Source organism: Scyliorhinus canicula, chromosome 13 (genome assembly GCF_902713615.1).
Source record: "Scyliorhinus canicula chromosome 13, sScyCan1.1, whole genome shotgun sequence".
Classification (NCBI taxonomy): domain Eukaryota; kingdom Metazoa; phylum Chordata; class Chondrichthyes; order Carcharhiniformes; family Scyliorhinidae; genus Scyliorhinus; species Scyliorhinus canicula.
Window position 1 is genome coordinate 152559893 of NC_052158.1, and position 15771 is coordinate 152575663.

The 15771-nt window shown below is 47.2% G+C and overlaps 1 protein-coding gene across 6 annotated transcripts in view; it reads left to right on the forward strand.

The window, feature by feature from the left end:
* The window catches only part of LOC119975524 (polyhomeotic-like protein 3), a 140985-nt gene that overhangs the window by 69348 nt on the left and 55866 nt on the right, over positions 1–15771 (forward strand). For all 6 annotated transcript variants that reach the window (XR_005462778.1, XM_038815310.1, XM_038815313.1 and 3 more), the window contains 2 exons: positions 6844–7000; positions 10544–10791. Coding sequence is in view for 5 of the 6 variants with exons in the window: in XM_038815310.1 (XP_038671238.1) it covers positions 6844–7000; positions 10544–10791 (405 nt within the window). In the remaining variant the exon portion in view is untranslated. The remainder of the gene's footprint in view (positions 1–6843; positions 7001–10543; positions 10792–15771) is intronic.

Here is a 15771-nt window from a genome sequence, read left to right on the forward strand (position 1 = left end):
GTCATGGCGGCGCGGCCTTGACGACGGTCGTCAAGGCCGCACGCCAAGCGTCACGCCGGCTGATGCGGCCGATGACGTCAGCCGCGCATGCGCAGGTTGGACAATGCCAACCCGCGCATGCGTAGTTGCCGTCTTTTCCCTCATTCCACATATAAGGCCCAGTCCAAACCCCAAATTCTCCAGTATAGCAAACAGGTAGTCCACTCTACCTGGTCGAGCGCCTTCTTCGTATCAATCGAAACAATGATCTCCGGATCCAGACCCTCCTCAGTGGTAAGAACCACGTTCAACAACCATCTCACGTTTACTGTTATCCTCCATCCATTTACAAATCCCGTTTGCTCTTTCCCCACCACTTCCGGGAGGCAAGGCTGCAGTCTTAACGCCAACACTTTGGCTGGAAGCTTCACATCCACATTTAACAGGGAGACCGGACGATATGACCCGCAGTCAGTCCTTCTTCAGGAGCAGAAAAATCAACGCCTGCCCGAGTGACTGTCGCAAGGCAGCTCTCTCAAGGGAAACCCCTGAACGTCCCCAACAACAGAGGACCCATCAGGAACCCATCGGGCCCCGGTGCCTTCCCCGACTGCATCAATTTCAGCGCCTCCTTGATCTCCTCCAACTCCAATGGAGCGTCTAGTTCCCCCCACAACTCCTCCCCCACCTTGGGAAACTCCAACTCCTCCATACCACTCACATCCCGAGGCAGAATGCTCCTTGTAGAATGCTCTAAATGCTCACTTCATCTTCTCCTGAACCGAAACCATCCCCCCTCTATCCCGCGCTCTCATCTGGACAGTCTCCCTCTCAGCCTCCCGCTTCCTCAGTTGATATGCAAGGAGCCAATTTGCCTTCTCTCCATACTTGTAAATTGCCCCTTTAGCTCGCCTCAACTGTCAACACCGCCCAATCTGTGGAGATCAAGTTGAACTGCATTTGCAGTTTTTTCCTATCTCCTAGTATTTCTGGGGATGGACTGCTCTAATATTTGCGCTCTACTTCTATAATATCGTCCACCAGGTTCTCCCACTCCCTCCTTACCTCGGCATTAACATGTGCCTTAAGAGATATAATTTCTCCCCTGATTACTACCTTTAGCACCTCCCATGGTATCGAGGGTGAGACCTCCCCATTATTATTGTTCAGGATATAATCCCGGATAGCCCTTGAGATCCTTGCACAGAAGCTCAGGTCGGCTAGCAGGCCTCCATCTAACCGCCACCCCTTGCAACGCCCCCGGCCTACCTCCAGCTCAGGTCCACCCAATGTGGGGCATAGTCAGAAATGGAATCCGGGTTTCAGATGGATTTGTGTTCAGTGTTCTACTCTACTCTGCGTGCAGGAGTTATCTGAAACCCACAGTTGACTTAAGTGTTGTCCAATTCTGAATGAGAATGTTCCCAAATATTGTTGAGTACTCCGACTGAATGCAAAAATCATGCAGGGTTACCTATAAAGCTCAAATGTCCTACAGAGGAATTAGTGTAATTCAAGGGCGGCACAGTGATTAGCACTGCTGCCTCACATCGTTAAGGACCCTGCTTCAACTCCGACCTCGGGTGACTGTGTGGAATTCGCATATTTGCCCCTTGTCTGGGTGGGTTCCCTCCGGGTGCTCCGCTTTCCTCCCATACTCCAAATATGTGCAACTTAGGTGGAGAGACCAAGATAAATTGCCCCAAAGTGTCCAAAGGTTAGGTGGGGTTACGGAGATAGGGAGGGGGATTGGGCTAGGTACGATGCTCTTTTGGAGGGTTGGTACAGACTCGATGGGCCAAATGGCACTGCACTGTAGGTATTCTAAGGCTGAATTTGGCATTGTGCCAGTGACAAGGTTAAAATTACTTCTTCCACCACTGCTGCCCTACTCCCTCTGCAAAGACAAAGACTTAAATTATTGTTTTCACACAATGGCCTGCAGGATTTGCAACAAATAATATTCATTTCCAATTTCCAACATTGACTAGACTATGTTGCATTAATCCATCTAACATGCATGTGCATCACGGGATCAAGATAATTTATCCACGAGCTGATCACTTGGCAATTCTGAGTTTTCTAGAGGAACGGTGGAAAGACATTGGGTGGGATTCTTCCGTACCCGGCGGGGTGGGGGGTCCCGGTGGGATGGAGTGGCGTGAACCACTCCGGCGTCGGGCCGCCCCAAAGGTGCAGAACCACTGCAGAGTGGTTTGCGCCCCGCGGGCCGGCGTGGAAGGCCTTTGGCGCCATGCCAGCCGGGGTCGAAGGGACTCCGCCGGCCGGCGCGGGACCGCGCATGTGTGGGAGCGTCAGCGGCTGCTGACGCCATCCCCGCGCATGCGAAAGAGGGGATTCACCTACGCGTCGGCCATGGCAGAGGACCACATGGCCGGCACGTAGGAAAAGAGTGCCTCCTCGACACAGGCCCGCTCGTGGATCGGTGGGCCCCGATCGCGGGCCAGGCCACCGTGGGGGCACACCCCGGGGCCAGATCGCCCCGTGCCCCCCCAGGACCCCGGACCCCGCCCACACCGCCAGGTCCCGCCGTTAAGGGACCTAGTCCAATTTACGCCGGTGGGATCGGCATAGAACCAGTGGGACTTCGGCCCATTGCGGGCCGGAGAATTGCCGGGTGGGGCAATTCCCGCCCCCGCCGAATCTCCGGTGCCGCAGAATTTGGCAGCCGGCGTGGACGGGATTCACGCTGACTCCCGGTGATTCTCCGACCCGGTGGGGGGGTCGGAGAATCCACCCCATCATGTCATGCCCAAGGCTAAATCTTTAATGGGCAGTGGTGCATTGCCTTGATACTCCAGGTGAATTGTGCCACAGAGGACTTGAACGTGGTGTTATGGGCCAGGGTTTGGAGAACACCAAAGTGTATCATGGAATTCACCTGACCCACAACTTTTAATAGATTTTGGTTATGGGGAGCACAAGGGCCCACTCTACAGCTGTGATGCAACACAGATCTAAAGTACTTTTAAAACAAAACAATGTTTATTCTATGAATCCAGTTAACATTTTATAAACGCACTGTAAACATCTTAGCAACTATCAACTCAAATACTCCCCCCAAAGATACAGTACTCTATAAGTAACCCTTAATCTTTCCTAGCAACATCCATAAGACAAATACCCTCTTTAACAAAGACAGCAGGTTTAAATTCTCTACTGAGAGCAGTTATCACTTTTAAATTAGTAAGTGATCTGAAGACATTCTTTTTCATGAAGAGAGAGATGAAAATTGCACCTTGTTTGGCTGGATGCAGCTCCAACTCTGAAAACAAAACTGAAACACAGGCACACACCAGCTTTTTACTCAAAGCGAAAGTAAAAAGCCACCGACCAAAACCCAGCTCCATCCACACTCTGACATCACTGCAGCTATTTGATAAACACCCATTTCTTAAAGGTACACCGACTACAGCTATTTGATAAACACCTATTTCTTAAAGGTACTCTCACATGACAATGGGCAAGCAACTGCCAAATTCCTTGTTGTAAAGCCATGATCACAGCAGTACCACCGAGGAAGATTCTGAATGTAGGGCAGGCCATGAGAGGGTGGAAATGGAGAGGGAGAGATATAACTCAAAGCAGCCAATGAAGGATTACTAGCGCACACCTGGTAGCAGGTATTCTGACCATCTTTTTAGTCGTGGTAAGGGATGGAATGTGTTTACCTGGGAGAACACTTAAAAACAGAACACATTTATTCTTCAAAATTTCAATCTCATTACCTTCCAAATTCACCGTGATTCCCAACTTGGCCACCATCCATACATCCTGATTAAGAACAGTTATATTTCTGGGAGAAATTAGTCAAATCCACCCTGATCTGAATCATGTAGTTTCAGATTTTATGGGGATAGATATGAATATCAGTCCAATTTATGCCAATTCAGATTTGCTCTCTATAGCATGATAACATGCACAAGCAGCCAGTGCAAAGGCATACTGACCTTTCTGTTCGCCGGGCACACAGCATTCCTCCAAACCATGTGTCGACTGAATGTTTCTTCAAAGGTAGGTTTGATTTGTTCTATTCATTTTGCTCTGTTGTGGTTGCTATATCTTTTGCCGATAGTAAAGGCTGTGGTTGAGGCCTGTACTCATGGTGCATATTACATAGAATTACATGTAATTTAAGTTCCTAACTGGTTCATGCCAGTGTTCATGCTCCAGACAAGCCTCCCGTCAGTCTTCTTCATCAAAGTCTATCAGCATGGTTCCTTTCTTCCTCAAGTGTTAGTTTACCTTCCCGTTTAATGCATTGATGTCATTGACGAGCAATGGTCCATATAATTGGGAGAGCCACATTTTCACCACTCTGAGTAAAGAGGTTTCTCCTGAATTACTTATTGGATGTATCTGAACATTTATGGCACCCGGTTTCAGTTTCCCCCAGAAATAGACATATCTTCACCATATCTACCCTTTCAAACCCTTTCGTAATCTTGAAGGATATGTGTTCGGTAGCCTTCTGGTAAAGTTGGGCAGATGTAAACTTAGCCTCTGTTAGTGGTTGTGTGTCCTGGTCCTTGGTGTACTACTTGTGGGTTTGAATCTGAGAGCTGGTGACATATTAAAGGCTTCAATCCAACACAACCAAGTTAGACGTGATTGTCAAAAATCCAAAATCTGATTGCAATGTAAAGAACAAAGAAAATGAATGTGGTATGTTTGAATATTGATTGTGATGTTACTGATGCTTGCAATACTTGATGTTTGGCTTTTACTTGTTCTTTAATTACAGACTGATTACAAAATTAGTTTAAAAAAAAGATATAATTTGTAGAAATTCGTCCTTGCCTGATTTTGGAATGTGGAGATAGATTATAACTTCCACTGTGCAGGTGCTAATCTGACAGAACAGGTCATTCAGTCTTTGTAGACTGCATGTCAGTGTCATTGTGATGATTTCAAGGGGGTTAAAATTGTGTGAATCCTAGATAAAGAGCAAGTGATTCATTCGCTCATCTAAATTATTGCCAAGCAGTGATCAGGATAATTGACCTGCATTTCATTTATTTATTTCTTCCCCCTTCCACGAAACCAGTCAACCGAGAAACAAATAGCAAAGTTTTACAGTGGATCCTAAAAGTAGTGTAAAACTCCAAAAGAGTTTCCATGAGGCCACATTTGAAATATTGTGTGCCTGCCCTTCCTTCAAAAGGACATTGCTGTGTTGGTGAAGCAAAAAGTGGACGATGATTCCAGAGTAGTTGGCAAGTAGTTGGCAACTAAACTAGGGGCTGGTTTAGCACAGTGGGCTAAACAGCTGGCTTGTAAAGCATAACAAGGCCAGCAGCGCGGGTTCAATTCCCGTATCAGCCTCCCCGAACAGGCGCCGGAATGTGGCGACTAGGGGCTTTTCACAGTGACTTCATTTGAAGCCTACTTGTGACAATAAGCTATTTTCATTTCAAGTTTGAGGCAGATGCCAATATTCATACGGTTAACCATTAATCCTGCAGCAAATGAACGGTTTGTGCAACTGCATGCATAATCGTTAATATCAAGATGGCTAATCGAGGAGTCACATTTGCAGAGACTTGTGAAGGAGGCTTATGGCTACACGTTTTCTCTGAGTGAGACCCTCAACAAACAAACCAAACATCTCTATGTTCAGACAATTCCTTTCCAACATTCCAGGCCCCAATATTAGTGCCAGGATTGGGTCATATCATGGAGGCCTCATCCTTTATTTCTGGTGCTAAGACAATGTCCTGATATAAGACTGCCCTTCAGCATGGTCCTAGAAGATGACGTAAAGAAATGTCATGCCTGTTTCCATCCATGTTATTATTCCCAGTTGATATGGGGTCCGTGGTGACACAGTCTGGAGTGTGGTGACACAGTCTGGAGTATTTGCTGCTGAGAATATGAAGATTAAGCATCCTTCCAAGTTCAGACATTTTATGGAGCCCATTATACATCAGGGTTTAAAAAAATTATTTTATATACGTTGCCAGCTGGGCCAGCATTTTCATTTAATTCATTTATTGCCCATCGCTAATTGCCCTTGAAGTTGTTAAGAATCAACCACAGGGCAGCACGGTGGCGCAGTGGGTTAGCCCTGCTGCCCCATGGCGCCGAAGTCCCAGGTTCGATCCCAGCTCTGGGTCACTGTCCGTGTGGAGTTTGCACATTCTCCCCGTGTCTGTGTGGGTTTCGCCCCCACAACCCAAAGATGTGCAGGGTAGGTCAATTGGCCAAGCTAAATTGCCCCATAATTGGGGAAAATGAATTGGATATTCTAAATTTATTTTAAAAAAAGAATCAACCACATTGCTGTGGATCTGGAGTCACATGTAGGCCAGACCGGGTAAGGACGGCAGATTTCCTTCCCTGAGGACATTAGTGAACCAGATGGGTTTTTACAACAATCTGGTGTGGTGGGATTTGAACCCGGGTCAGTGACAATAGCACAAAGCCAGTGCCTCCCTATGGTGCTGCTACGATTAAGGGTCACCTGGTGAACACTCTGAGGGCTCAATTCAGTGGATAGCTTGGTTAACATTGAAAGAAAACTTTCCCACGATTATTATATTTGTAATGTAGGTACAGTGTAAATATTACCTGGAGGCTTCTTCTAGCCTTGATTCAGGCTTGTTAATATTAAACCAGTCCTGTGCTCATAGTCCAGGTCATGCAGCCTGCTTACAGGCACATTATTATTTTGCCACCCAGAAGCCACTTTGTTGTGTGTTTGTGTGCTTGTGTTTATTGGAGATGACATTGAGATGAGGAGGATTAACTGGGGGAAGCACCCTGGTTCTAATTTTAATGAAGAATGACATAACGTTTTCATGCTATGTTCGCGCAGTCTAACCGTATGTAATGCCTTGTCAGGTCTGCCCAGTGGAAGACACTTGTGACCAGGAGATGAGGGAAGATCAGGAAGAATGCTTTGCAGCACGCAGACCTGTTTCAACACCCCCCTCTGAGGCCGAATCCTCCGTCTCTGCAGCGCAAGGAGAAACTCTGACAGCTGTGGACATTTGCCAAGGTCAGGTGCAGAAATGAAACTAACAAGAAACTGGGTGGTCCACTAACCATTCAACTCTGCAAATTTGGCTCAGGCACAGTACAGACTAATGAAGTGAAAGTCTGTGCTGGTTATTAGAAACCCACATTAAATGCCTTGGCATAATCTCAATACTAATTTCGGATTGAATGAACTAGCAACACTAATTGGTTGGCGTTTGGATGTGGAAAATTGTTACACTTGGAAGGAAGACTTGCATTTATATCGAGCCTTTCACAAAACAGGACTGAAGCATTTTCAACCATCTGCAGCAAGAAATGCTGAGTGGTTGATCCATCTTGGCCTCCCTTCTCAAATCTCCAGCATCAGAGATGGCAGTCTCCAGCCAACTCGACTCATTCTCTTATGTTCTTATGTTCTTATATAAAGAAATAGCTAAAGGCACTGGATACAGCAAAGGCTAAAGACCCTGATAATATCCTAGTTGTTGGACTGAAAACTAACTGTGTTCCTAACCAAGCTGTTCCTGTAAAGCTGCTTACAGAGAACAGTGGTTAGCACTGCTGCCTCATGGCACTGAGGACCCGGGTTCGATCTCGTCCCCGGGTCACTGCCCGTGTGGAGTTTGCACATTCTCCCAGTGTCTGCGTGGGTCTCACCCCCACAACCCAAACAGATGGCATGGTAGGTGGATTGGCCACATTAAATTGCCCCTTAATTGGAAAAAGAATACTTGGGTACTTACAGAGTCAGAAACTCTAATAATATTTAGATATTCACTTGCGCTGCCATAACCTCCAGCGCTGTGGGCCAAGCGCTGGGAAATCGGATCAGTGTATTCAGATCTTTGTTGACTGATGTGGACATGGTGGACTGAATGGCCTCCTTCTGTGCTGTGCTATGAGCCTACAGCGCTGCCCGCCATCTATCTTTAAATATGGAAAATTGCCCAGTTATTTCCTGTCCATAAAAAACAAAGCAAATGCAATCCAGTCAATCACATGCTCATCATTCTGCTCTCAATCATAAGTAAAGTGATGGAAGGTGCCATTGACAATGCTATGAAATGGTACTTTCTCAGTAATATTTCGCTCATCAGTGTTCAATTTGGGTTTTGCCAGATCTCGTTACAGCCTTGGTCCAAACATGGACAAAAGAGTTGAATTAAAGAGAAATGAGAGTGACTACCCTTGACCTTAAGCAACATTTGATCAAGTGATGCATCAAAGAGCCCTAGCAGTCAGAAATCAGTCGGAAACAGTGTGTGGTATTAGGGAGGTACCTGATATTGTAAGATTATTGGTGGTCTGCCTGCTGGTTCCGCCCAGAAAGGCAGAGTATAAGAGTCTGTGTTTCCCTAGCTGCTGCATTCTGTACCTGCGCTGCTGGGGAAACATCTAGTTCAATAAAGCCTTCAATTGTCCTACAATCTCGCTTCGGGAGTTATTGATCGTGCATCAGAGTGTGCAAACTCTCCACTGGTTGGTGTCATACCTGGCACAAAGGAAGATAGTTTGTGGCTGTTGGAGGCTAATCATTTCAGTCCCAGGACATCACTTCAGGAGTTCCTCAGGGTAGTGTCCCAGGCACAATCATCTTCAGCTGCTTCATCAATGGTTAGCACTGCTGCCTCACAGTGTCAGGGACCCAGGTTCAATTCCCGCCTTGGGTCACTGTCTGTGTGGACTTTGTACGTTCTCCCCATGCTGTGTGGGTTTCTCCGGGTGCTCCGGTTTCTTCCCACAGTCCAAAGATGTGCAGTTTAGGTGGATTGACCGTGATAAATTGTCCCTGAGTGTCCAAAAGGTTAGGTGAGGTTATTGGGTTATGAGGATTGGTGGGTCGTGGGCCTTGGTGGTGTGTGCTTTGCAAGGGTTGGTGCAGACTTGATGGGCTGAATGGCCTCCTTCTGCACTGTAGTGATTGTCTGATTCTATGACCTTCCCTCCATCATAAGGTCAGAAGTGGAGCTGTTTACTGACGATTGCAGTATTCAGTGACACTTGCAACTCCTCTGATACTGAAGCAGTTCATGCCTGAAAACTGCAAGACTTGAGACTTGAGCTGCTAAGTAGCAATTAACATTTATGCCACACACGCGCCAGGTAACCAACTCCAACAAGAGAGAATCTAACCATCGCCCATGATAGTCATTGGCATTACTATCCCTGAATCCTCCAGTATGAACATCCTGGTGATTACAATTGATCAGAAACTGAACTGATAAGTCCAGCAAATACTGTGGTTCGATCCAGGGAATTCTACAACAAGTAATTCAGCTCCTGCCTCCCCAGGCCTGACCACCATCTCCAAAGCGCAAGTGACGGAATACTTGCGATTTGCCTGCATGAATGCAGCTCCAAAACCACTTGAAGTGTGACCTGATCCAGCTCAAAGCAGCCTGCTTGATCACCACCCCATCCACCACCTTAAGCATTCACTGCCTCCAACGCTGTTGGACAATGGTAGTCGCGTGTACTATATACACGGTGCACTGCAGCAACCCGCCAAAATCTCTTCAGACAGCAGCTTCCGAAACCACCAGCTCTAATGCTGGGAGGAAAAAGGCAGCAGCTGTACGGCCAAAACCTGCAAGTTCCTCTCTAATCCACACACAATCCTGATTTAGAATTATATTGCTGTTCCTCCTGTGTCGCTGGGTCAGAAATCCTCACCCTAACCCTCCCTAACAGCAGTGTGGGTGCACCTATACATTGCAGCGGTTCAAGAAGGTGGCTGACCATCACCGTTTAAAGGATAATTAGCTATGGGTAACAAATGCTGCCTTTGCCAGAGACACTCGCATCTGATGAACAATTTTTTAAAAAAATGTCTCAAAGAACTTTTATACTCAGAGAATTTTTTTTTTGAAGTGTAGTCAGTGTGGAAAATGGGGCAGCCAGATTGTGCATAGTAAGGTCCCACAAGAGGCAATGAGCTGAGCCATATTGGACTCAAAATGTTAATCCTGTTTCTCTCTCCACAGATGCAGCCGACCTGCTGAGATTTTCCTCCTCTTTCTGTTTTTATTCTCTTCAAAGTAGTGCCCTGTGATCTTCATTGTTATCATATTTCCCGTCGCCATTTGTCGTGGTTCTGTTTAGTGGCACTTTTGCCTTAGAGTCAGTGGATGGCGAGTTCTAGTCCCACTACTGAGACCTGAACACACGATCCAAGTTGACGCTCCGTGGAGTGTTGAGGGCGTACTGCAGTTTGGAGCTGCCGTCTCTCGGATGAGATGGGATACCAAAGCCTCTCCACCTCGGATGAATATATCGGAAGTATTTGACGAGCAGGAGAGTTCTCACTGGTGTCCTGGCCAACGTTTAATCCTCAATCAACATTGGTCATTATCAAATTGCCTGTTGTGGGAGCTTGCTGGGCACAAATTGGTTGCCGCATTTCCTACATCAATACAGCGACTACACTTCAAAAGTACTTCATTGGCCTTGAAGTGTTTTGGGGACGTTCTGAGATTGTGGAAGGAGACATGTAAATGGAAGCACTTTTATTTCTCTTCCATTGAAAGCGGTTTTACTTCAGCAACCTTTCTTTGTCTTACAGAACGAGCAGGGCCACTATGTGTGACCTCAGCAAGTGCTTCCGTTATCAGGTCCTCTGCAGACACACTGAGGTTTTCCAGTCCGTCATCTCTCATTGTCCCCCCGGCCAAACTGAAACCCAACGGCGCAGTCTCTTCCAGCAATCTTCCTGGGACGGATAACAAGCCACCGCAGGCCATCGTGAAACCGCAGATCCTGACTCACGTCATTGAAGGGTTTGTTATTCAGGAGGGACTGGAGCCATTCCCTGTGAGTAGACCTTTGTCTTTTTTTGTTCTCGGCCATTAATAATGTCCCCTGCGATTTTCCCCCTTCGCCGATTCATGCAACGGGATTGCTGATGACCACTACCTCGGCCCAGCCTCCGTGAGATTGAACAACAACAATGTGCATGCATATAATGGCTAAAACATAGCAAAACATGCATGGACTTCACATGGTTTTGTTATCAAACAAAATTTGACACTGAGCCACATAAGGAGATGTTGGGAGAGGCTTGGTCAAAGAGATAGCTTTTATGGAACATCTTTAAGATGGCGAGAGAGGTGGAGAGATTCAGGAAAGGAATTCCAGAGCTCAGGGCTTAGGCACCTGAAGACATGGCTGCCAATGCTTGAGCAATTAAACTCGGAGATGCTCAAGAGGCCAGAAAAGGAGAGGTGCAGACAGCTGGGAGGGTTAGAGGACTGGAGGGGGTTGCAGAGATAGGGAGGACCGAGATAATGAAGGGATGTGCAAATAAGGATCAAAACTTTCAAATTTAAATGGCATGCATAGACAACCTATTCAACCATGGGAGAATACCACCAGAACGTGATTTTTCCCAGCATGCGGACTGTTTAACAGGAATCACTGGACAGCGTGCTGTCTGTAAATTATCAGACACTTCGACCAGTTTAATAGTAAAACATTTTACCTAGGTGCCCTTATTTACGAGATGATCAAAGGACAAACACAGGTTCACGATTCAACCCAAATTGATTCACAAAGACAATGAAACAAGAGCAGGAACCTTGGCCATTCAGTTTTGTTTGGTCTCCTCCTCAGCCCTGGGTGTTGGAGTTCCAGGACCACTGTGATCCCAGCTAAGGTTAACTTATTTATCTAACCTGGGTCTCCAGGATATAACATGGAGAATGTCTGTGTCTGTGTGGCATAGCTTCACATTAGGAAGGAAACAAAGTTTTGATTTGGCCCTGCCGGGTTCCTACAGTAGACAACAGTGTGTCGATAGTTCCACTGGGCAGGGCTTTTCTGGACCTGAAACCAGTGGGCATCATTGTGGTTCTCCAAAGTTACCTATCCCACCTGCGACGGCGCCTGCACGCGGTGTCAGGCCGGAGATTCTTGCCGCTAATTCTGAGTCCCAGGGTTGAGGCTGCATTTCCATTGCGGGATTTGAGCACACGATCCAGGCTAACACTCCAGTACAGTGGCAAGGGAATGCTGCACTGGTTTGAGCTGCCATCTTTCAGATGAAATATTAAACCAAGGCCCAGTTTGCCCCAGAAAGTGGACGTAAAAGATTTCACGGCACTATTTTGAAGAAGAGCAGGGAATTTGCCCTCCGGTATTCCGGTCACTGTTTAGCCCTCAAAGTATCGCTAAAACTGTTTCATTAATCATTTACGGGACCTTGCTCGGAGCAATTTCCCTGCATCACGATAGTGGCTTCATTTCAAGACTGCATATTATTTAAGATTGGTTCTCAGAACTTGGGCGTTGCTGACAAAGCTCGTGTTTATTGACCAGCTCCAGTTGCATTGTGAAAGATGGCTGTGGGCTACCTTCTATAGATGCCTAATAAAACTGAGTGGCCGACTGGACCATACTGGAGGCCAGTTAAGCCAACCACTTTGCTGTGAGACGACACTCACAGGACAGGTCAGCAGGTTTCCTTCTGTAAAGGACAGTGAACCACTTGCATTTTTAAGACATTTTGGCAGCTCCAGTTTTGTACCAAATTTGTCTTAATCAGATTAATTAGATTGCCACATTTATTTTAACTGAATTCAAATTCTCAGACTGCCATGGTGAGATTCAGCGGCTTTGCCTCGCCTGACTTGGTGTCGGGAGGAGGCCGTTGAATCTCGCAAGAGGCCTCTTGCGAGACGTAGCAATCTGGATCTCACCCCCGTTGGAAGTAGATCAGCGTATTCACCTGGACTGCGGATTTACCCGTCGCCCGGGACTCAATGGTCGAGTCTGGGCAGCCTCGCCAGGGCGCCGTTTAGTACTGGTCACCACAAATGTGGACCAGGAATAATGGCACCTGGGCTGAAGTGTCCTCCAAGACATTGGAGACCCCTGGGTGGTCGGGGATAGGGCAGGGTGGAACTCTGACACCCGGGCACCTTAGCACTGCCAGCCCCGTATCCTGGCAGTGCCACCTGAGTACACTGGCAGGTTGACACTGCCAGGCTAGCAGGGGAACTTCCAGGGTTCCAGACGTGAAGTGCCAGGGTGCCCGGGTACCAGGTTTACACAGCCAGTGATCGGGCCCAGGTTGGGGAGGGGGGCTTACCAGAGGGGGAATGAGAGGAGGGTCCCGGGGGCTTCTCCAAGGTTGGGTGAGGAGGTGGGGGGGGGGGGGGGGGGGGGGGGGGGGGGGTCGAATACAGCGGGAGGCCTGAAAAGGGAAGGGGCTGGGAATATCGGGACAGCCTTCCAGAATGGCAACCTGATCTGAAGCTCACCAGCAGGAAATCTCTCTAAGTGCGGCCTAGGTGGAGAGAATCTCTCCGAGGCCATAAAACACCCGGCAAAGTTGAATAACAAGATGTTATTGGCGTCACTAAACGCAGCATTCAGCAGACTTGAGTTCTCGATTTCAGCGCCCTCGATTTCAGATTACTCCAGGTTTATTCACCCAGTAATACAGGAATATAATTTTTAAAGAGTAGATATGTTTCTGGAAACCACGGGCGAGATTCTCCCCGACCTGGTGGGACGGGCGGTCCCAGCGCCGAGGAGTGGCACCACGCCAACCGCTGCGGAAGGGGCTTGGCGCTCCGCCAACCAGCGCCAAAGGGCCTCCGCCGGCTGACACAAGTTGGCGCATGCGCGGGAGCCCCAGCGTTTGCTGGCGTCATCCCAGTGCATCCCAGTCTCTGCGACGGCCATGGCAGAGGTGCACAGCAGCCGGTGTGGAGGGAAAGAGTGCCCCCACGGCACAGGCGCACCCGCGGCTTGGTGGGTCCCGATCGTGGGCCAGGCAACCGTCGGGGCCAGATCCCCACGCGCCCCCCCCCCCGAGTACCCCGGAGGCCGCCCGCAGAGGCAGGACCCACCGGTAAGTACCAGGTCTAATTTACGCCAGCGGGACCGGCCTAAAATGGGCGGGCCGCTCAACCCATCACTGGCCGGAGAATCGCCGGGGGGGGGGGGGGGCACTGCCAGTGGCCGGCGACCGGCGCGGCCCGATTCCCGCCCCGCCAAAACCCTGGCGCTGGAGAATTCGGCAGCTGGCAGGGGGCGGGATTCATGCTGCCCCCCCGGCGATTCTCCGGCCCGGCGGAGAACCCTGCCCCACAACTTTAATTGAAGCATGTTTTTTTATTTAAATATTTGTGTGTTCCCGCCAGAAGACTTTCAGCCCCAATATATAATGTAAACATAAAATAAATAAAACACAATGTAAATACATCAGCAATATTCCTAGCAATCAAAGAGACCAGGTTTTGTTTTTCCTGATTGCTTCAAAGCAACAAATTATATCCTTAAGATATTGTCAGTGTATATTGCAAGACTATTAATAATGTGCCTTTATAATGACTAGGTTACCTGTGCTGATTTGTACCATGACTGGACACTGGACAGTTTCTTGACCATGACTGCGTTCTTCCTGTGGAGCCAGTGACCGTTCTCTAGTATATCCCATGATCGGGGCAGGAGGGGCGAGGAGACTGGATTATTTATTCAGCCAACCCTATACAGACATTTAGAAAACTCCAGACAGTTAGAAAATTAAATTTCACACCTAGTTCCCATCTACTTGGTAACAGGTAGGTAGTACGTAAAACATAAAGGGGTAGTATTTTTCAAGCTACTTAGTACAAAACGACTTACTTCAGGAACACTTAAAAAGAGATGCAGCTGTATAATAGCTACTGCACTGCCACATCTTGTTACTTCATTGACACCTCCTAAGGTAGTGAAAGATGCTATACAAATGCAAGTTTCTTTCTTTATTTTTCATGGGTTCTCATTTAAACACATAGAATAAAAACATTTCCACTGTTTATGATAAATGTTCTAGAATTGGCCTTCAAAATTGTAGGTCCAATTATTTGGAATTAAACATGTCTCGAAGAGCATTTAAAAGTCTGCACAATTCTCCTACACTTTATATTCTATCTTTCTTTCTTTGGTTTTGTTATACACTCGGGCATCCGGCTGATTAATAATGCGTCTTTCACGGTCTCTTCTAAAACTACAGGTCGGCAATGGGTGCTCGAATCTGGGACCAGAAGCGAGAAGCATTGGCTAGTGTTACTGAAATTCGATATTGCAAAACTGCTTGCCCTGCGTAAAGAGTGAATTACAACCATTGCCACCTGTTAGTTATTGTATATGATATTAAAAAAGAACAGAACGAATTGTACAATTTTTCTTCTTGACCCTGTGGACAGTGATGTGATAGTACGGTTAGAAAACTTGGCTTAGGCACATCGTCTATTTCTTTTGCTTTCGAGATGAAACAATGTCACAACAGTTAGTTACTGTTGACTGAATAACCTTATTTTCTGCAACATTTTATTCCCTTGTCAGGAGATCAGAGTGAAATTCTCGGCAGAATTTTGTGATTCTTATCTCATTTTAATTAAATGCAAGATTGGTCTGACATACAATATGTCACAGAGAATTAATACAGGCTTCTAGATTGTTCAAAAGCTGAAATCATCCAGTGTGAGGAGGCCTGTAAATCAGGGGGAAAATAATACTATTTTCAAGGGGAACCATACTCTGTTGGATGATCTAAAATGTGGTAAACCTGTCCACTTGCGGATGCCTCTTCATTGCCACTTGCACCGGCTGGATAGGGAGAGATTAGGAGTAACTTTTGGAGTAATTTGAAACGGAAAGATTTGCAGGGCTATGGGGAAAGGACAGGGAGAGTGGATTTTTGGATAGCTCTTTCAAAGAACCAGCACAGGATAAAAGGGTTGAATGGCCTCCATACATGCTGTAAGATTCTACGATTCCAAATATTAGTGATGTTACGAGTAT